Source organism: Pteropus alecto, unplaced genomic scaffold (genome assembly GCF_000325575.1).
Source record: "Pteropus alecto unplaced genomic scaffold, ASM32557v1 scaffold5, whole genome shotgun sequence".
NCBI lineage: Eukaryota > Metazoa > Chordata > Mammalia > Chiroptera > Pteropodidae > Pteropus > Pteropus alecto.
The window spans coordinates 2,908,028-2,931,509 of NW_006441953.1; the positions used below are offsets into that span (position 1 = coordinate 2,908,028).

Sequence of the window (23,482 nt, forward strand, 5' to 3'; positions counted from 1 at the left end):
GTTCAACTTTACCCTTTAAAAAAATGTCTTCAAAGTTTGAACTGTAATATTGATTTAAAAATAATAATTCCAAGAAGTACTACCCTAGTTAATACACAGTTCTCTATCAAAGTTATTCTATCATCTATCATCTATCTATCTATCTATCTATCTATCTATCTATCTATCTATCTATCATCTACCTATTCATTCATGCATCCATTTATCATCTGTCATTCTTTATTTTTATTTTTGTATTGCATATACATGTTAAATGTTAATAAATGAGAAATATGAAAAGATTTTGACTGAGATAAGAACAATTTTTTTCCAGATAGAGGTGCTCTCCCTAGTCTCTTCCCATGGCACCTTGAAGATATACTCTTTAATCATTGTTTTATATTGTAGTAAAATTATTTATTCACAAATATAACTGGGGCTTAGAATTTTGAGGATTCAACAAGGATAGATGCTATATAGTCAAAAGTGTCAGCTATAGATAAGAATTGTTGAACAAGAGAAAACAGATAAAGAAAACCAATAAAAGAAAATAACTTTATAACAACCCTTGTTCTGATTCCATATTTATCAATTCCATGAGTAATTGCTTTTCCATGTAGGAAACTATATGCTAGTTTAACAATATTCTGAAGTTTTCTACAGTTTCTGTGAGCTTTGCTAATATTACTTAACTGTCCTGATTTGGAATCAACCCTGGGATAGCCTCAGGCTTAGAATAAGAACCAGGATTTATTTTAATAATAAGAAGAATTCATCAGGATAACTAGACCTCATGAAATGTCTTAGTATCTAACTGGTCAGAATCTTCTCTGAAAACACTACATATTTTGAAATGTGTGGAGTGTGGAGGTTCACCGACTTCAAAACTATACATGAAATGTATAATATCAACACTTCAATGTTTAAAATATCAGAATGTGTTGGAATTATTTGTTTTCTAAGGTTATTATCAGAGTCAGAGACAGACATATATAGCCTTTACTTTACCAAGTTCATGCGGGTCAATTTTACAAATTCTAGTCAAAGGCATAGGTACCTTCTAGCATTAAACTACTTGGCTTCAAAGAGTAGTTTCACCAGCAGCAACTTTGTGATTTGGGCAAGATGCTTAAAATCTCTGTTTTAATTTCTTTATTACATTAACTTCTTTATGAAATTAATGAATAAATATAGGGACAATACTCTACTTCATAGGGTTGTATAAAAAATTAACAAGCCATGCATGACTTTAAAAATATAAACTAAGTGCTTATATTGGTAATAAGGAGGGTGAGGATAATTGAAAATGGTGAGGAATTTTATTGTTGAAATAAATGTGTTAACTTTAAAAAATCTCTTACTAAATTGGATATGATTTTCTCTTGCCCTCATACAAATGTTTTCTGTTGAAAACAGAAAAAAATAAAAGAAAGTGAGCAATCTCTAAGTCTCCATGGAAAGGAAATCCTTGTGTCCTCATTATAATACTATGAACTATTGTGAATGTTCTATGCCATAAGAGTCTATATTCTCTGAGGATGATTACAGTGATAACATGAAACATTATAATTATTTCAACTCCATTCTGAGAAATTGAATTTCATGTTATACTGAGGAGTATTATCAGTGCAATTATATAATGTTTAGATATTTTTAGTGACTTATACCTTTGTCCAAAAATATCCTTAATTATCTGTTCTTCTGTTATTATATGAGGTAGGTGAGCTACGTTTTATACTTGACTGTGATCCCTATGGACTCTGATAGGCATAGAAGAGAAATGGCTGATTCGTATTTGCAGAAGTTCTTTTGATTCCTGAGAGAAATCAGGAGGTGAAATCTAAGAGAAGTTAAGTCATAGAGAGGAAGCAGCCCTCTCTTTGAACTTAAGATGAGGTAGGTTTTTCAATATGAGAACTAAAGTATGGGTACTTTAGTTGTTATAGTCAGGGTCAAAAGAACTTTCAAAGCTCTTGCTTGATTTTGGTTCACTACAAATTTGGAGCTCCAAATCTGCAAAAAAGCTTACCATAATTCAAAGACAAGGGAGAATACTTCCTATAAAATCTTTCCTGTATGCATATTTACAAATCTGGGAACCAATTTTTCTAAAATATTTGTCTATATTAAAAGTTTAATTCTTAAACATTTATATAAGACATTAAAAAATGCCTAAGAAAATACAGCACTTTTCAGTGTGTAAGAGTAAGTGATTGAGTTATAGACCAGGATATTAAAAAAAACTTCTGCATAATTGGCAAAAAATAAATGTAATGATTATTATGTATACTTACACTCAAAAGGAGTTTTTTTACTTATTTTGTTTTAATATCCATAGTCAACAGTAAAGGAAGCTAATGTTATAACATTTTTCCATTTGAGCCTATATGTATGTTTGTGATACATGTCTTTTCAGATATGACAATCATTAAAATCAGATATTGATATACTCCACTGCCAGGAGAGGAGGTATAGACACCACTTTCCTCTAAAATTTTATCATTGCTAAAGACCAGTGCCTGCTGCGTGCTTCCCATTCTTCATTTTTCTAAATTCGAGTTTGTAATTATATTTTTTCTGTCCCTTTTCTAGCATTGTATATTGGACATGGGATGGGACAAATGACTTGTTATTTTAGATGGTAGATTGCAGATCCACGAGCAACCTTTTTCAGGTCAGATGGAGAGGGCTGAAACATCGCCTGCATATTGTGATTTTTGAGTTGGATGTAGTAACTGGATGCCATAACTGGATGCCATTTTGTGACGTCTATGGTGGGGTGTGTGAGTGTATATGCGGCTCTCCCACAGTGCAAAGTTGTTGCTGAGAAGTGGCTGCTCACCTGAGGTCTCTATTTCTCAGGCTCTTTTGCATTTAGGTTGTATCATATGTCTAGTTCTTGTCAGTGGAATACAATTAGGTGTACCTAAACTTTTCTCTTCATGCTTTGATTCAAGAAAACACACTCACATTGGAAGCTAGGTTTTGAAGATACTGAACCTATAGAGAGAAAGAGCTCAGTTGACTCATTGACTCAGAACTAGAGAACTGCGGCCTCTAAAAGCAGGAATTTGATCTTTGGATTATGTGTGAAAAATAAACTTTCAGATATTATATGTTTTTGGCATCACTCATTTAATTGATCATTACTCAAACTAATGCAAATATGTATCAGGTATTTAAAAGTCGAATTCTCGAAAAAAATTACTTAACCTTTATTATTTGATGACTTTGAATTGACCACATATATTTGTGAGGAATACTTTCAATTTTCATCTTTAAATGAATGGCGCATCTGATTTTTAAAACTATTGCTCAATTTTTTATTGAGATACTTAAGCTGTTCACTTTAGTAAATTTATCATGGACCTATGTTTTCCAGACTATCACCTTGTTTTTTAAACTGTAGGACTAAGGAATCATTTGTCTCTCATATTCTTAAAACTTTTGAGTTTTCAGACAACTATCTCTGCCATTCCCACAGTTAGTATTGCAGACCCACCTTGAAATAATGTAAAGGTAAGATATAGCAGATGCTGAGTTGGCCAGGGGTAGTGCGGAATGGATGGGATGGATGAGATACAACATGAAAAGATAACGTGGGATGAGATGGAATTCCTGGGTAGTCGCAGGGTCCCCTTTAGTGAGTATAGAGGTAAATTTCATGTTTTGGGACCACATTAGCCTGGATGACTATTCTTAAGTGAAGTAACAATGTTATTCTTACCTGTACTTGCAAGGCTTTGAAATGAAAGGGTAAAGAGTGTGGCCAGGGGACTTATGCTTTTCTTTTTTATGCCTTTATTGTGTTAAGCAAAAGAAGTTTAATTTTCACCAAATCTCTTCATTCTTTAGTAATTAGCCATCCTTGTCAAGATTTTCATTTTAGCATCAATTTAGTATGCAAAGTTGTCTTTAAGATGCCTGGGTTCTTTTTCTAGTACCTGACATTTTTGAGTCAGTTTATCTTGCTTAAAACTCTCATACTACTCTTTACTGATCCTAGGTCCCCACTAGACTCACTGTTCCGTTTGGTTTCTCCTTGCCTCACTTAGGTTTTCAGTGGCTTCTTGGGTGCTCCGAATATGTTGCTATCATAACTGCCTATTTTGAAATCAGTTCATTTAACTGTGCATCCCGCAAACTATCTCTACTCACTACATTTCATATGTAAGTCTTAATGGTGCTCTGCTAAATAAAGAGTCATATACTTCTGGAGTCTGCCTTTTAGGAACACAAAGTTGAAGCTTTCAATGTTTTAGTGCTTTTCTTAGCCTGGTTCATTAACATATGCTGAGGGGTTAAATTAAGTAAGTCCTCTTAGGCCACCTAGGACTGCCCACACAGATCTACTCTTAGAATATTTGGGAGGTTGGAGGAAGAGTCAACAATTGAGACTTCTGCTACAGAGGAAAATTCTGATTTAGAATGTGGAACAATATTCTGATGCCTTTTCATTCATACGCTAGGATCATTTGCTACAGCCTTTCCAATACATTTTAGAATAAACTGTGGGCATCTTATTATACACTGAAAAAAAAATTTCATTGGTAATAAAATATAAAGTTAATTAAAAGAGGTCTTCACCTTGTCCTCCTGAAATCTTAGACCAGGTAGAAGTTCAAGTTCTTTAGGAGGAGACTGGGCTATTTGTCATTGCTTATTTGGCTTGTCTGTCACAGGAGTGCCATTTTAATTTATACAGTGCCTTTATGAATGTGACATTATATCTAGACAGTAATTATGTTAATTTCTCCTAATTGTGATATCATCTGCCTATTAAAAGCCAAATATTTGAACCTTTAAAAACCCGTAGCTATTATTTTCATGTTTTCAAGGCATAGTAAGAATAACCTTGGAAAAATGAAGACATTTCCTGTGAATAAGTTAAAACAGAAAGCTTTGCTCTTTTTCTCAGAATAATGCTCTTTAAAATTTTTATTATCTATGCAGTACACGCTTATTAAGGAAAATGTGGTTAATACACACAAAAAAGGAAAATTGTAAATTGTGTTTCTATTAACTAAAGACATCTTTGTAACATTTAGATGTTTTCTCTACTCAAGGCACCTGAAACAGACATCTGCCATTCTTAATACCCCCTACCTGTTTGGGGAATTTCTACCTTATAAGGCAGATCCTGCATCCCATTTCGGAAGCATAAAACTCAGTACTTATTTTCAGCCAGCCTTGGAGTTAAGGTCAAGCACACAGCCTAGACTGCACCAATCTGATGCAGCCATCCTGGGCTCTAGATTGAAAGCTAGTGAAGCAAAGCAGCAGAGATGCGGGAGAACCTCTTCTAATAAGGGTGGTGCAGTGGTGGCCCCAACATCCAATTTCCAGAGGCTGAAGCAGCAGCAGTACCAGCAGCAGCACTGGGTGCCTAGTTCTGGTGATGAAAGTTTTGCAAGTGAGAGTGATTATGTCCAGCATTTCTAGTGACAGTATGATTACTTCAATGGCTCTGGGATGTTATTTTACATATCGCCCTGCATGGCCCCTAATATATTTTATAAAATTCCTTTGACTGAGATTACTTAAGTTAGTTTCTATTGCTTGCAACTAAAAACACTAAATCAGTGAATTATTTTTTATTTTATGATTGGAATCATATTTTAACTTGCTTTTCAGTCTGAGGTAATTCTACCTATAGGCTAAGATTTTTCTGAAGGAAATTCTTATGTTCAATTTCAAGGTCTTTTGGGTTCCTGGACTCATTTCCAACATGTGTGTGTCAGGGGGCTTCCCACACAACACCAGGCAATTCTTGGACACCATCAGTGTGTCCGAGAATTTAACTCAATTCAACTCACTTCTGACATTACCTACCTAGAAAAAACATCGGATTTCACAGGTAAGGATAATTGATCCTACAAGATTGCCACCCCTAACCCCCACTTCAGACACCAGTTGAAAGTCCAGTTTGTAACCTGTGCTTCAGACCCACCGGCTACAGACTGGAGATTCCAATGACCCCTCCAACTCAGAATGCCAATGGCGAGTCCAGGTTATTATCTGTATGTCTGGCCAACTGGTTTTAAATCAGAGATTCCCATGACCTCTTCCTTGGGTTCAGTTAGCTTGTTAGAGTTGCTCTCAGAACTCAGAGAAATATTTAACTTACTAGACCATCAGTTTATTATAAAAGGATATAACTCAGGAACAGCCAGATGGAAGAGATACATAGAGCAAGGTGTGGGGAAAGGGCGTGGAGCTTCCGTGTCTTCTCCAGGTGTGCTACACTCCGCACATCTCCACGTCTTCACCAACCCAGAAGCTCTCCGAACCCAATCCTGTTAAGTTTTAATAGAGGTTTCATTACACAGTCATAATTGATTAAATCATTGGCCATTGCAAGTGACTGAACCTCTAGCCCCATTCCTGTCCTAGGAGGTCAGGGGTTGTGACTGAAAGTTTCAGCCTTCTAATCATATGGTTGGCAGGTGGGGCCCCAAAGTCACATCATTAACATAATCAAAGACATCTTTATTTCTGTCTTCGCTTAGGAAATTCTAAAGGCTTTAGGAGCTCTGTTCTCCTAAATAGGGATGAAGACCAAACATATATTTCTTATAAATCATAATATTATATGGTTATTTCTATAATAAGGACAAACATTATAAAGAAATTCAGTTGCATTTGCAGAAGAGAAATCAATCCTTCCACAATTTGGAAATTCCTTACTAAGGTTTTTTTGACCAATTGTTTTACTTGCTGATTTAATGTTTTTTTTCCCCACTTAGGTCTCTTTTAATTTGATTCCTTCCTTCCCCTTAAGAACTGGATCTCTGAAGGCGGGGCATCTCCTCCCACACGCTCTCAGGGCTTGCACCCGGGGCCTGGCCCACTCCACATATGGTCTGTGGCTCCACCTGGGGCATGAACCCAAGACCTTTTGCGTGTAAAGCAGATGTGCTAACCACTACACTGTGGAGCCACCCCCCCCCTAATATTTTTAAAAACAGTTTTATTGATGTATAATTTACACCTGTTTAAAGTGTGCAATTCAATGTATTTAGTATAGTTACAGTTGTGTAGCCAACATAATAATCTAATTTTAGAACATCCTCATCCCCTGGGAAAGAAACCTGTGACCCATTAGCAGTGACTACCTGCTTCTGCTCCTTCCTCTCCCCTCCAGCAGTAGGCAACCAGGCAAAAGCAAATATACTTCCTTTCTCTATAAATTTATTTATTCTGTTTGTTTCATATGATCAAACTCATATAATATGTGGTCTTTTGTGACTGGTTTGTTTCACTTAGTATAGTGGTTTTGAGGTTCATCCATGTTTGTAGCATAATTCAGTGTTTCATTTAATTTTACAGATTGCCAAATAATATTTTATTTTATTAAAATACCATGTTTTGTTTATTCATTTATCACTCAATAGGTATTTGAGTTGTTTCTACTTTTTGGCTATTATGAATAATACTGTTATGAGTAACTGTGTATAAGTTTTGTGTGGACATATTATTTCTTTTGGGTAGATACCTAGCTGTGGAATGGCTGGGTTTTATGGTATGTTTAGCATTTTGAAGAATTGCCAAACTGTTTTCCATTGCAGCTGCACTATTTTACACTCGATTCAATTTTAATTTATCCACATTCAGTTCATTCAATTTCTTGTCGAAATGTGCCATTGTCTTTTGATTATTGCCATCCTAGTGGATGTAAAGTGGTACCTCATTGTGATTTTAATTTGCATTTCCCTAATGACTAATGATGTTGAACACCTTTTCATATGCTTGTTGGCCATTTTCATATTTTCAGAGAAATGTCTATTCAAACCCACTGTCCATTTTAAAACTGGGTTGTTTATCTTTCTGTTGCTGCATTGTAGAATTTCTTTATATATTCCGGATATTAAACTCTTATCAGACATATGATTTGCAAATATTTTCTCCCATTCTGTACGTTATCGTTTCACTTTCTTGGTATGTCCTTTGATGTATAAAAGTTTTTAATTTTGTTGTTTATCTATTTTTTTCTTTGTTGCTCATGTTTTTGGTGTCATATCTAAGAAACCACTCCTAATTCCAGTGTCATGAAGATTTAGCTTTATGTATTCTTCTAAGAGTTTTGTGCTTTTAATGCTTGTATTTCAGTTATAGATGCATTTTGAGTTAATTTTTGTATATGGTATTTCTTTTGAATACCATATACAAAATTTTTGTATATGATATTTCTTTTGAATACCATATACCAGCTCCATTTTTTAAAAATTATCCTGTTTTCCTTATTGCATGTTCTTAGCGCTCTTGTCAAAAATCAGTTGGCCATAGATGTATGAGTTTATTTCTGGACTCATAATTCTATTTTGTTGGTCCAAGAATATGTCTATTCTTATGCCAGTACAATACTGTTTTAATTACTATAGATTTATACTAAGTTTTGAAATTATGACATGTGTGTGTAGCCCTTCAACTTCATTCTCCTTTTACAAGATTGTTTTATTAATGTGGGTCTCTTGCAATTCCACATGGATTTGAGGATTGGCGTTTCCATTTGTGCAAAAAAAAACTTTATAATTTTGATAGGGATTGCATTGACTCTTTAGATTGCTTTGTACAGTATTGAAATTTTAACTATATTAAGTTTTCCAATCCATGAACATAAGATGTCTTTTCATTTATTTGTTTTCTTTTAATTTCTTTCAGCATTGTTTTGTAGTTTTCAGTGCAAGAGGTTTTCACTTTGTTAATGTGCTGTTGGATTCAGTTTGCTAGAAATCTATTGCAAACTTTTATATCTATATTCATAAGAGCATTGGTCAGTAATTTTCTTTTCTTGTGATGTCTTTATTTGGCTTTGGTATCATTTTAATACTCATTTTATAGAATGAGCTAGGAAGTATTTACAGTGAAGTCATCTTGTCCAGTATTCTCTTTGGTGGGTATTTTTGTTTGTTTGTTTTACTGATTTCATCTTTTAACTTGCTATAGGTATGTTGTGATTTCTATTTCTTCTTGAATAAGTTTAGGTAATTTGTGTATTTTTAGGAATTTGTCATTTTAACTAAATTATTCAATTCATTAGTTTGCAGTTATTTGTGGTATTGCATTATAATCTTTTTAATTTCTGTAAGGTCGATGTTAATGTCCCCATTTTAACTTCTGATTTTAGTTATTTGTATATTTTCTCTTTTTTTTCTTTGACAGTCTACCTAAAAGTTGTCAAATTTGTTAATCATTTTAAAGAACAAACTTTTGGTTTTGTTGATTCTTTCTGTTGTTTTTCTATTCTCTGTTTCATTTATCGCTAATCTTTATTATTTCCTTCTTCTTGGTAGTTTTGGGCTTAGTTTGTTCTTCTTTTTCTAGATCCTCAGTGTGTAAAGTTGGGTAATTCATTAAAAGTATATATTTTACAGCTATGAATTTTCCTCTGAGCACTGCTTTCCTTGCATCACATAAATTTTGGAAGGTATTTTTATTTTTTTCATCTCGATTATTTTCTAATTTCCCTAGATTCTCTAATTTCTTCTTTGATCTTTTGGTTGTTTAATTTCCACACATTTGTGGATTTTCTAGTTTTCCTTCTGTCGTTGATTCTTAGCTTCATTCTATCATTTTTTGGAAAATATATTTGTATGATTTCAATCTCTTTACATTTGAGACTTATTTTGTGGTATAACATATAGCCTATTCTGGAAAGTATTCTATGTACACTTAACAATGTGTACTCTGTTGTTATCACATGGAGGGTTTTATATACATATGTTAGGTTTAGTTGGTTTATAGTGTTCTTCAAGTTTTCTATTTCTGTATTGATTATCTGTCTAGACGTTCTGTCCATTATTGAAAATAGGGTATTGAAACCTCCAACTATCATTGAACAACTGTTTATTTTTCCCTTAATTTCTGTCAATTTTTAATTAATATATTTTGAGGCTCTGTTTTTAGATTCTCATATATTTATAGTTGTTATGTCTTCTTGATGAGCGAGCCTTTATCATTATATAAAGTCCTTGTCACTTGTAACAATTTTGATTTAAAGAGTATTTTGGTTAACATATGTATGAAATATACTTTTTCATATTGAGTTATTTCTGATTATATTTAGGATTTTTTTTCTTTTTCTTAGGCTTTCAATATTTTGATTTTGTGGTTTCTGGGTGTGTATTTCCTTTTGTTTATACTATTTGGAGTTCATGAATCTGTAGTTAACTTTTTTTTTTGTAAATTTGGGATATTTTTAGTCATTATTTCTTCAAAAATATTTTTGGGGCCTATCTCTCTCTCTTCTCTTTTTCTGGCATTCCCATTATGTGTATGTTGGTGCTCTTCCTGGTATCTTACCTTTCTCTGAGACTGTTAATTCTTTTTTGTCTCTATGTTCTTTAGATTTAAATTCTGTAAAGTTTTCAGTGTAGATATTACTAGGAATAGCACTACATGCCCTTCCTCAGTCACTGTAGTAATTAATAATGCCACAATGAATAAATGCAGCTGCCAGACCAGGAAAAAAGGCAATGTTGATGGATCCATGGATCCCAGTGAGCGTGGGAGAGAACAGCAGAAAAAGTAAGGAGGGCCACATCATGAAGCCACGAGAAGGTTTGGAGCAGAGGAGTGAGATAATGTGATGCTGTTTTAAAATGACCACTCTGGTTGCTTTTTTTCAATCTACTTTAGGGAGAGCATGGGCAGACACTATTGCAATAATCCAGGCAGGGAGATGATGGTAGCTTGGACCAGATTTCTAGCAGTAGCTATAGTATGAATCGGTAGAATGTTAGATATCTTTTAAGAACCTTCGGATTTCCTAATATTCTGAATGTGTGGTGGGCCTGTGAAATATCCTGCTTCTTTCTCTCTTTCTCCTTTTATGATGAATTGGTGGAACAGGGTAGGGAATATTTGGCCTATATCTAAGTAGAGTTGAGGGTCTGGATCAGGGAGAATGTCCTCGTAATGGGTGGAAATGGATAGGCAATGTGGGTCATTGTCATGACATGAAATGGAATTGTCCCTGGGCATTCTTCCTCAGAGCACAGGAGAGAAGGCACTGAGAGCGGTCAATGGGGCTGCTGAGGACATCTGAAAATTTTGTGTTTTTCCTCTCTCATCTATTATTATCTTTTGAAGTTTAACATTCTTATTCTTCAACCAAAAAAGGCTGTATCTTTTCTAAGAAGTGAGTTTAGTTTCACATGTCCAAAGCCACTCCTTCTATTAAGTGGCTATTGCTAACCCTTCACCTGCACAGTTTTCCCTAGTCAGAGCCCAAGGCCAGAAAGCAAATTTCCAGAACGCTCAAACACAATCCATGAGACTTTGTGGGGGCTCTGAAAACAGCCCAGGGCTATGTGATAAGAGGCTGTAAACTATACTTATGGTCCTCAAAGAGCTTTGGATGGGGGAAGAAGGATATGGCCAGGAAAAAAAAAAAAAAAGTTTCTCTAATGTTCTCCCTATGTACACAATGATTCTAATGATGGTTTTGAACATTTATTTAATGTTTGGTGCTGTGGCATTCATGCATTAGAGCATTCAGCACATCAACACTTTAAAGTAATTACAAGTTTCTTTTTTTTTTATTGATGAGTTAAATGAGGCTCAGAGCAGAGAATCACTTGCTTCATGTCCCCCAGCTGGCAGTTGGTGGAGCTCAGATGTAAACTCAGGTTTGTCGGTGGATGTAGCCCGATGCCATACCTCTGAAATGCTACATTATATACTCAACTACATGCACTTTTGGCTCTATATTCCAATTAATCTGCTCCTGTTCTCTAAACAGAATATTTTTCTACATTTTGATACCTTTGCTCCCCGTAGATGCTTTATTGTTTTGAATCAAGGTAACGGGAAAACTAGACCATTTTTTTGAGGAAAAACAAGGAAGGAAGTACAATTGTTTTGAGGGATGATTGGGTGAGTGTGTTTAGATAAGCTAGGATCCTACATAACATATGTTATGCTAGCCAGTAGGAAAATATTAGGAATGCTTTTATTTTTAATATTATTTTTAATGTTTTACAGAAAAAAGTGAAATCAAATCTGTCACATATTACCACAAATACAAAGGGTATGAATGTATTAAATCTATTCAGTATAATTACCACAACTTGAAAATGCTTTATTCACTAGCTACAAACTTTATATACATTTATTTGTTATATACATTGAATTTTTGCCAAGCTATTTTACAACACATAATTACTGAGCTTGTACAGAACTACTGGACTTTATTCTCGATTTTTGCTTGGCCCTAAGGGAAATTTTTGCAGTCTTATTATTCTACATGGCTAGTGTCATGCTTGAGTTCCTTAACTTTTGGCACACTATCAATGAGTGGGAACTCAAATCGTTACTGTAAAAAGTGTGAGAAATTGTTATACTTCGCCTGCTTCTGTATTTGATAGAATAATTTACTAGACATTAAGCAGAAGTTTTCTGATGAAATTCTGCATTAACAAAAATCAAATTCAAATTCTGAGCTGGCTAACATTGCTTTTTCACATTTATTTTGTGCTTCTGAGGTTTCATACCAAGGTTTTTAGCATTCTTCTGTGTGCTTTGTAAGGGTGGAGTTTACTTGAAATTCATAGGATTTCTTTATAAGAGATTGGCAGGATCTGGAAAAGAATATGAAATTGGCTTCTGGGTCAGAAATGTCACTGTCATGAGGTTGGGAGATGGAATAATGCAGCATCATAATGAGCTAGCTAAAAAAATAGATGTTAGATTAGATTCCATAATAGTTATGTTTGCTTTAATTTTTTTTCCCATGCAAGTAATTTCAAAATCATTTTGTCCAGATGCAAAATAATGAAAATACAATGTTTATCATTATTTTTGTCTTTCAAAAAGAGAATGTTTAAAAGGATGCAAGTCTTTTTAACTCTTTCAGATTTCTCTCAAAATAGTTGTATTTTTTTTCTGCTGATCTAAATATATCCCCCAAAGCCCTAGAACATTAAAACAAATCTGCCTACTGTTTTTAGCCAGTGTTTGCCTTCAAACTATGAAAAAGATTCAGTGAGTTTTTACATCAGAGGGCAGAGTGAATTTTGAACACAAATTCTTCCAAACCCTGACAAATATGACAACATTGGCATAGCTGTATTTAAAGTGACTCCTACTGAAGCTGATTTCCATGTGTAGTATTATATAATTCTCAGTGACGAAATTCATAAAAAGGGATAAAATCTTACCTCTTTCATATTATATTCATTGATTTTATTGTTATTATTTTTCAAATTTTGAATTCATAAAATTTTGTTTTTTAAGTCTTGATTTAAGAGTCATGAGTGTTGAGTGAATGATGTCAATTTTTCCTAAAGAGTATGAAAAAGATACCATCTAGACCTCAGGTATTTCTGTCATTTAGAAGGATGATACTAAGTAAGCAAAACAACAACAAATCTACTAAAAAAGAAAAAAAGAAAGAAAAGAAAACAAACATAACAGCCGATTGGCTCAGTTTTTTTCCTTAAACGTCTTAGCAAATTATACTGACTTTCTCTAACATCTGTGAAGTCCAGGAGTTGTTTTTCAAATGTATTTTGTTAGTGGCTGACTACATTGAATCTGAGGGCCAGACTTCACATTTGCAATCCACAGCTGAATATGGTTCCATAGATCTAGAACATTCATTAATGCTAGTCCCATATTCATTTGTAAATTTGAGAAGACAATCTTTGCTTTAAAATATTAGGTTTCTTTTCTTGACACCTTAATGAACACTTAAGAACATTATATTCAATGATTAGATACTAAATAATAATATATTAACTTATCTAAAGCATGCACACCAACTTGATAGACTTTATTAAGCTATTTGTGTCAACTCTGTAATGACCACTTACTATTTCAGCATTCTATTTTGAATTTAACTCTTTGAATTTGTTACATACATTAAAATGATTGTGTCTGCACAATCGAATGTGTTCGTATGTGCCTGTTCATTGGTGAAATATGAAGAAATTCAGCTTCAAGACGTGGTAGGGTTGTTTAGACTTGTGACACTTTGTAACAATTAAATATTTCTGGCTTTGGGTCCAAATAAAGAGGAGAATTGGAAAATTTAATGTCTTGTCAGTAATAGACCATAATTTGCTCTTGAATAATTGCTTTTATATCTTGTTCTTCAAAAAATAATAGTCGGTTCTATATCGATGAAGTCATAACAATCTGGTAAAGTGTTAGGGGTAATTATTTTAACTGGATAGCTTTAAAAATCCAATGAAATATTTTAAAGGGGAAGTTTGTGCTGTACATCCACATTCTCAGAAGGATTCTGCTCTCTTGAGCAGGACTGACAGTATCTCTAATTCAAGGAAAGATGATTTATAAGCACTGAAATCTGGGAGATAAATTCTAACTTAATGGTATACCTTATTTTGTTATGGCTCTCAAAAATGTGTCAGTATATTTTTTCTTGTAGTAAAACACATGCTTCTGTAGAACTATTAGCTCATTCCTTTCTGGGGGTACTTCTCAAATAGCTAAGCAGAGAATAAGAAAGCTGTCTCTGTGGACAGGTGTGTTTTATACTCTTGTTTGCTTAGTTATCAAAGAATAAATTTAAAGCCCATTTTATTTTTTGAGAGAGGCAAATATCCTAATAGAATTTTCGTTATATTTATGTGCTACCTTTCTCAATTAAAGTGTAGCTGCTTAAACATTGCCCTTTTGTTTCTGGAGCACATGTAGGACAGGACTGACATACGTCAAGAGAACTGGGGCCCGTGCCGGCACCATGGTGGCCTCACGCTACTCTTTTCACTTCAAGAAACAGATTTAGGAACACTCATCCATGGAAGTGTAGGGTGAGCTTATGAAACTTGAAGTTGTGGAGGCAGATTTAGAATTCCTGCGAGAGCATTCATTGAAGCTTGGGTCTCTTGGAGTCGCTCTCTTCTTTCGACTGGATTTGGCGTTGTCAGAATCACTGGGCTCAAATACCACTGTCATGGACTCCATTCTGGTCACAGTGTACAGGCTGCTCTGCCGAGTTGGACGAAACCTGGTGGTCTTGAGCTCCAGCTCATCATAGCTAGAAACTTCAATGAAAGGACACCAGCGAAATGCTCTCTTGAAGCCAGCTCGAAATCTGAGGAGAGGCAGGCCACAGGAAGAAAAACTCATGTTTTCAAGAGGAAATTTCTTTCAAGTGCCACAGAAAGCCCTATTTATTTAAGGCACTAAAACCAACTTGGGTTTTGAATTTGATTTTCTGATCAAACTCTTAGAATTTATGCCACAGTATTATTACTGGTCTTTTAAGTTCTTGTTTGAATTGAATCTTAATTTCCCATCAAATAGGAAAAGCACAGCATTGGGTAATCAATATGCCAAAGAAACAGTGTACATTTCTCCAATAATTTCACACATTTGCATAAGTGTAATTGAATTAGGCTTGCTGCTTAAAATACTTAAAAATTACAGATTTCAAATCAGCTTCTTTCAGATATAATTACATATTTATAAATTAAAGTCTTATTTAATGTTAGAATTAATTGTTAATCTTGATGGTTTTTACGTAAGCAAATATGAAAATGCAAAATTCTTGGCGTTGTAAACCATGAAATGAAATTGATTTAAAAACAGATGTACAGCTTGTGGGGTGGCTGAATTGACACATGGCTTATGTAATTAATGAAAAAAAGTAAGAATTAAATATTTATCAAACTTAAGGCACAATGCGGTGGAGGCCTGACTGGGAAGAGTTTACGTTTCAGCTCCTGCAGTTATTTACATGAAGTTCCATTTCTACGTGTACTCAAAGTAGCTCAAAACCCGTTCATTTATCAACCCTATGAAATTTAACCCTACCTTTCCATGAGTCAACCTTACAACTAAGGTGTTTTCAGTCTGGAAACCACATTTTAGATTTTCTTATTAGTCTTAAAATTAAATGTAACTAGTCCTTTAAAAAAAAACCCAAACACTTCACTTTACGAATAACTTTTCCCTGACCACTTCAATTTCTTCACATCCAATTGCCAGGGAGGCTGCGCCCTCTCTTACTAACCTCGTTATGCAGGAAGGCAGCTTATAATTCCCTTTGTCCTCATGTTGTTTCTGTCACCCTCACAGCAACAACTTCTATTTCGAAGTCTACTTACAAAACATCCTTTTTAATGGAGCACACTCTCATATGCCATCATCTGTGCATTTCTGTGAAGTGTCTTCATTTCTCTGAGGACATGAGCACATTTTTAACTCACTTCCTTCAATCATGAGGACATTTCTTTTTCTTTGACAGATAAAATTGTGAAGGTTTTGGAGGGAGAATTTGACCCATTAAAAAAATTGCCCAGTTAGAAACTCTTAAGAACATTGCCTTAAGGATGTAATTGATGTAATTGTTAAAATAGGGTATTTCATAACGTATGGGGGAATCTAGAAAAATAGACAACTGTGCTTTTCTCAGTGAATTTTTCAATTTTCCCTTCCTTTTGCATTTTAAATGTGCACTAGAAAACTGGAACAACATTATATGCTTCCAGCGAAGCCAGGAGTGACAAGAAGCTTGCATTTGCTAATTTTGTTTTTACCTCTTATTTAGACAGCAGTAAATGATGGGATTGTACATGGTCGAACTCATTGCCAGCCAAAAGCTAGCCAGGTAGACCTGCTGGATGTATTTCCACCTATTTAGTTGTTGATAGATTGCAGTGAGAATGAAGTAAATATGATAGGGGAGCCAGCAGATGGCAAATGTCACCACAACAATAATCATCATTTTTACAACCTAGAAGAAAAGAAGGAAAAGGTCATTTTTGGAAAGTTTAAAAGTCATTAAATACATTAGTTGCAATAGCTTACTGCAAATCATATTTTCCTGCCATACAGTTAAATATATGGCATTTGTAAGGAACAGTCGATATAATTTTTTAAATGATGAGGTAATAAAGTGACAGTTGCCTAAGGTAAATCTCAAGAAAGCATACCTGTGTCACCATTCCATCTTTATCTAACCCATGTTAATGTGTGGCACTGACTCAAACAGAAACAAGTATATTTTAATTGGCCTGAAGAAAATAAGTGCTTATTAAAATCCAAAGAGCCTGGGGGAGAAAGAAGCAGGAGTTAAGATTTGGCTGTGCTCACCTGCAGTGTTAAACAGCAGAGACATTGTATCTAGAGAAACTGTTGAGTCACTTTGAGGGTGTAAGGGCTGGCTGGTTCCTCATCATTTATTATAACCTGACTATAGCATAAGACTATTCAGATTTCTTTACTCTAATACCATGCTCACTGGGCAATCTTCTGAATATTAACTTGGTTTCTCTTATAAACTCATATTGAGAAAAGTTTCTCTGGATAGTGATTATGATGTTCACATTACTCTGAGAAAACATCACTAACTTTAAATTCGTAAATAAGCAATCAGTTTACACAACTGGTTTTTACATTAGCTCTTATGAGTTTGGTAAGCCTCTGTTTCCACACTTTTGAACCAAAATATTCTAGAAACCCTAGCCAAAGTAGAATGTCAACCTCTATTTCTCCTCCACTAGGCCTTGAATTCCTAAAAGGCAGAAAGAATGTCATAAATATGTTCATATTCCCAGCAGCTAGCATAGTCCCTATATAGTTGGAGGTAGATAATTAGGTATAGAATAAATGAATAATGAATGACAGTATACAATTTGTAACAGGAAGTTGAATGGGAGAATGCTTTGTGTGTCTCTAAATGAATTAAAGTATGTTCCATTGTCGGTGTCTATGAGAAAGATGGACTTGAAGTTATTGAACACTAAGCAGCTTGGCTTTGTGTGTAAAAGGAAATAATAATATCCTATAATTACCTCATTTAATATTTCTCATTATCAATCTGTCTACTAAATTTGTTCATACTTTTCTTGGGAGTTTAGAAATAGTAGAACACTTAGAATAACATATCAGAACACAAATCAGAGAGTCTCTACATAAATGGCCTGTGTGGCACCTTAGACTTATGAAAACACATTATTTATGTGTTTACTCCACTTGTCATTTGACTGCAAGCTGGAGACAGATGAAAGTTGGCAAGGTTTAAGATCATAGAGACATGATTCTAGAAATAGACAAAGCATGAAATGGATTAATGTGGAAGGCAAAGTTATCCCCAGGGCCTAATCACTGTACCATCCAGGTGACTAATACTGAACTGATAGAAATTGGCCACCAGACCTGAAAATCCAGGTCATAGCTCATAGAATGTCATCATTGGCCACACCATGGAAAGTCTTTTGATTTTCTTAGGACTCTGTAAATTGCGTTTTTTTTCTAAACAACTGTATTTAGATTTCTGCATTTTATCTCTATTTCTTATTCATATATATTGGTGGAATATAAGCCATATTTTATTATAATTTGTATGTATATGGTGTTTTATATATTTAACAATTTAATTAGTTTTCAATTGCATTTTAGGAAACTGAGGCAAAGACCAAAAGATTTGATGACTATGATTCACGGAACAAAGTTAGAGCCTTGAAATCTCAGATTCCTACATCTGTTTTTCTGCTTACAGTTAATAGCATTCATTGAATATCTATGGCATCTAGAAAACAGTATAGAGAATAGTAATGAATAAAGGATCAATTCCTTATTCTGAATGATTTTACAATATAATAAAAAATGTTTTACAAAAAGTGCATAGAAATGTGGTGAATATAAATATGTGTAAATACAATTGAAAATAAAATTTATGAGAACTTACTAGTTTATTATAATGACAAATGACTCAATGCATGATAACTGTAGGCCCAGCCAGATAGACTGAATGAAATGAATTCTGTTCACTTTTTTCTTCTTGAATATGTGAACATCATTCTATTCCTTGAACACCGAAGGCAAGCTCCTGTCCCCCTTGTTCTTACTGGCTCCTCCCTCTAGAACACTCTTCCCACAGTTATTCCCACTGGCTAACACCTTCATCTCCTTCAAGCCTTTGCACAATTCTCGTTTTTTCTATGAATCCTGTTCTGACCAACCTATTTAAAATTACAGTCTGTCTTTCTAGCCCTCCCCAAATCCCTTAGCTTGCTTTTTAGTTTCAGTTTATTTGTTATGTTTGTTCTTTACTTTGTGTCTCCTTATGCTCAAATATAAAAGAGCAAGAATTTTCTGCTTATTTTGTTTACTGATATATTTCAGCCTATAGACTAGACTTCATACATAATAGGTACTCAAATTTCCTTAAATAAATAAAAGTGAATACAAAAAGAAAGAAATCAAAAGATGTCCATGGTTTTACTCTGTCATTATTTGCTGGTCTCATTTGTCCACCAAGTTTAAAATAGGCACAGAGATATAAAATGAGCCTGGTATTTACTGTGATTTCCATTTTTTAGGCAAACAAATTCAGGTAAAGAGTTTGAGTGCACAAACAGTATAACCAGTATGTTATTTGGGGTGCATGAAAGCATAAGCATTAAATTTCATTATCAAATTGCTCTTGTTAAGAGAACAGAAAAAGTATCTATAACAATGTAAACAAGGTGCAGGCTACTATGTTAAATACAATATTAGCAAATGTACCTAAATCTTATTTGAATATTTTTATACAGACTGACCACAAACTCTCCATGCATGAACTTGTTTTCCAATGATAGCTGAAGAGCTGCAACAGCGATCTGAGTCTTTTAAAGTAATTTACAACCATCAATGTGGGAAAATGCCCAGAATGTGGGGAAAATCAAATGAATGTACAGAAGTCACTAAATTAAAATGCATCAAAACAGAGGTATCAAATAACTTATTATTCACATATATACAGGCTTATGAACCTTGTTGCAAAACATTTAGTAACTTATTTGAAGACTTTCAGAAAAAAATCTAAAAGACCCTGAAAGAAAGATCTTCTTTAGATATGTGTTGTAGTCAAGCATGTTTCTGTTTCCTTTAGTCCAGATATGGGCGCATGCATTTTTCATCTTGTGTCTTCAGAACTTAGCATAGTTCTTGACAAATTTAATAAATACTGGTTGACTGTGGATATCTGATTTTCCCATCCATTTTACAGTTTAAATGCAAGAACCATTATTTATCTTTGTCTTACCATTGTTTTGCTCTATCATGCACATAATAAAAATTCAAAAATATTATTTAAGTGAATAAAACAAAAATGCTTTAGAATATTTTATACATTATTATTGCCCTTGGCATTTGTATTTAGCAGGATGTTTGGAAAGAATAGTTATTTGAGACTTTGATGGTACAGCCTTGGGAAAAAAAGTACACTTGACTTACTTAGATTAAAATTATTCTATAATAATGATTTTTTTCTAAAGAAATCAAATTTTAGAGTCTAGAGATACAGTGCTGAATTAAAAAAGAGAATGTTATCTGTTTTTACATCACATCCTATTATAGAGACAGTATTAAATAATAAATACACAAATATATAAGTAATTACAAATATGATAAATTCTATAGAGAAAAAATCATATCTAGATATTTAGAATACAATGAAAGGTCTCTTTGAGGAAGCAACATTAAAGCTGAAACCTGGAGAATATACAGGCAGAAGAATGAAGAACACATCAATTGTAGGCCCTGATAATAGTGTGAGTGAAGGCTAAAAAGTGGGAGAAAGTTTAATGTGTTCAAGCAACTGAGTGCAAATGTCATTGAAACACAGAGTAAGAATGGCAAAGTTGCCCAGTTATATTGGCAGAGTAGTTGGTAGCATGGTTCTGTAGGAACTTGTAGTTTATTTTTGGAGTTTGCAATTTCATTCATTTATTTTCTTAAATATATTGGTAAACCATTAAGAAATTATAAGCAGATTGCATGAGTTGATTCACATGTTGGATTTTGAGTGGATAATGAATTTGAGAACAAGTATAGATCTGGAGAAACCAGTGGAGAGGTTTGTTTCAGTGAGCCTGTTGATCAGTGATAGCATCTTAGAGTATGTCAATGGAGATGGAGAGAATTAGAAAGATGAGAAATATATTTAAGGAGGAGAATCATTAGGATTTAGTGATGGATCAAACAAGGATGAGAGAGAAAATGAGGTTTTAAAAATGACTTTTCAGAATTCGATATCCAGGTGAATGGAAGTACCATTTACTGATATTTGGATGACTATAGGAAGAATATGCTTTTATGGATATGAAGACCTAAGCTCAGTGTCGAGTTTTGTATATTATAACTTTAAAATACCTGAGAACTACCAAAGCAAGTATGCAGCTGATTATAAAAACTTAGAGCTCATAGAGGAAGTATTAATTTGGAATATACATTTCAGAGTCAGTGATCTATAGATGTAATTTAATGTCATGGGATAAATGAAATTACTTAGAGAATGAAGAGTGAGAAGTGGTCCAAAACAAGCCCAGGTAACTCAGACATTTTGAAGTTAGATAGAGGCAAAGAGTTGGAAAGGATATGAGGAAAAAGCAATCAAAGATTTGGTAAGAAATTGACTAGAATGTGGTCAGAAAAGTTAAGAGAAGCATTTTCGTTTTGTTTATTTTTTTCTCCTCCTTTAAGAGGGAGGATTGCCTATCCTGTAGAATGATGCTCCAAGTTTTAGCAACATAAAAAATTATAGTTTCCTTAAAGATAAGCAGTGAACTGAATGAGAGCCGTTCTAGTGGAGTTGTGAAGGCAAAATAAAAATTAACAGGGTTAAAGGTGACTGGGATGTGGCGAAAGCATTATAAACAACTCTTTTGGTTGTTTCTGTTGGCTATGGTGCAGGGATATAGGTTATAAGCTGGGGAGGTGGGATGGGGATGGGAGATCAAAAGATAATTTTCTAAAATTAGACATACTAGAAGATGCATGAATGCCATTGAAAAAGACCTATAGGTCATCAAGCACAACTAAATGCTCAAGTTTTCTGAGAGTGTATGAGCAAATGGAAGCCACAAACTTTTGAGATATGAGACATTTCCTTATTGTAACAGAAAGAAAAAATGTAGATGGTATATACAGGTGGTTTGTGGGTTATTTGGTGGGAAATCTAGAGTAATTTCATTTGGTGGCTCCTATTTCTTAATGACCAGTGCTTAGTGTGCCTAGGAAAGTAGCTAGCACATAGCAAATGCTCAGTAAATACTATGTACGAAGCAATGTCATAAGCTGAATTGATGAGGAATGGGTTGAATGATCAGAAAACAATGTATATTTTAAAGATATACACACATATATAGAACTATATCTATATAATCATATACATATATCTACATATATAAAATATATGTAGATATATGTATATGTATATAAAATTCACACAATTAATAAAGGCTAAGATGTCCTGTGATCTGCCATCTGCAAGTTGGAGACCAAGGAAAGATGGCGGAGAAAATAGATGTCCCAATTCAAGCAGTCAGTCAGGGAACAAGTGCAACCTTCATCTGCTTTTCTGTTCTATTAAGGTTCAGATCGGATGATGCTCACCTACACTGGGGAGGGTCATCTGCTTTACTTAGTCCACCAATACCAGTGCTAATATCTTCCAGAAACCCCCTCACAGACACATCCAGAAATAATGTGTAACCAGCTATCTGGGCATCCCATGGCCAGGTCAACTTGACACATAAAATTAACTATTACAATTGCATAGTCTTCATTATGCTATTGATTTTTTTTTTTTTTTGATATGCTGCTAACAGAGAAAGATAGGTACACGTCTGTATAATTTATTGTGTTCTATCTCCATGGTGGCTACAGAAACTACTTCTATACACAAAGTTATTTTTGAAAAGTGTGATATTATGTCCATGTAGATTTACTTATACCCTAAGGCAAGTATAAGTTTAAATATATATTCTAGAATCATGTGTTTTCTTCCCTTAATAGCTGCTATGGTAAAAAAAAGAAATTACTTTTTATAGTAAGAAATAACTCAGAAAGTGATAACATTTAGATATATTTAGTTTTATAAGACTGGAAAAGAGAAAAATAAATAACATCTCACAAAGTAAAAGTAAGGGGCAAAAGTAAGTTGCCTCCTAAGGCAGTAGGGAAACTAAAACTTGTTTGGGACCTGTTATGAACAAGGTACTGTGCCAAATGCATTGTCATTTTAATGAATGCAATTTGTACACTTTAATTCATATACAATTATTATAATTTAATTAATGCAATTTGTGTAAATTAATGCAATTTGGAGGTGCCGAGAGAAATCTGTTTCAATTACAGCTAGAAGTCTAGTAGGTACATATTTCTTTTCTACTAGAGAGTGATGTCAAGATGTAGAAGAGGCTGATTCTGGAGATTAAGATAAATAAAACATTCTGTAGGAGTAAATTCTTGGTTATTCAAGTATCTCTAACCTAGACCATTCTTCTAACTTTCACTACTTTTTCATTCATGATCGTTAGGTGTTTTGTATATTTGTTTGTATTTTGATATATTCCTTTATTTCTTAATGGTGATATCTATTTCGACAATTGGAGTTTTATATTTTAAAAATTATTTATTTGAGTCACATGAGCTTCAGGCTACAATTAAGTGATCTTATGTTTTGACTTTAGTTTACAAAGTACAGCTCTAGGTGCTCTGCTTCTTTGTCTTGTTTCTAGCATTTGGTTTCCCTAAGGTTTGT

General features: G+C 33.9%; 1 protein-coding gene across 1 annotated transcript in view; it reads right to left on the reverse strand.

Annotated features, from left to right (window-relative positions):
- Nucleotides 1-14,507: 14,507 nt before the first annotated feature.
- The window catches only part of TACR3 (tachykinin receptor 3), a 66,748-nt gene continuing 57,773 nt past the window's right edge, over nt 14,508-23,482 (reverse strand). Inside the window, exons 4-5 of the mRNA XM_006918884.1 lie at nt 16,488-16,684; nt 14,508-15,040 (exon numbers count right to left, since the gene is read on the reverse strand). Of these exons, the coding sequence (XP_006918946.1) occupies nt 14,728-15,040; nt 16,488-16,684 (510 nt within the window). The 3' untranslated portion in view covers nt 14,508-14,727. The remainder of the gene's footprint in view (nt 15,041-16,487; nt 16,685-23,482) is intronic.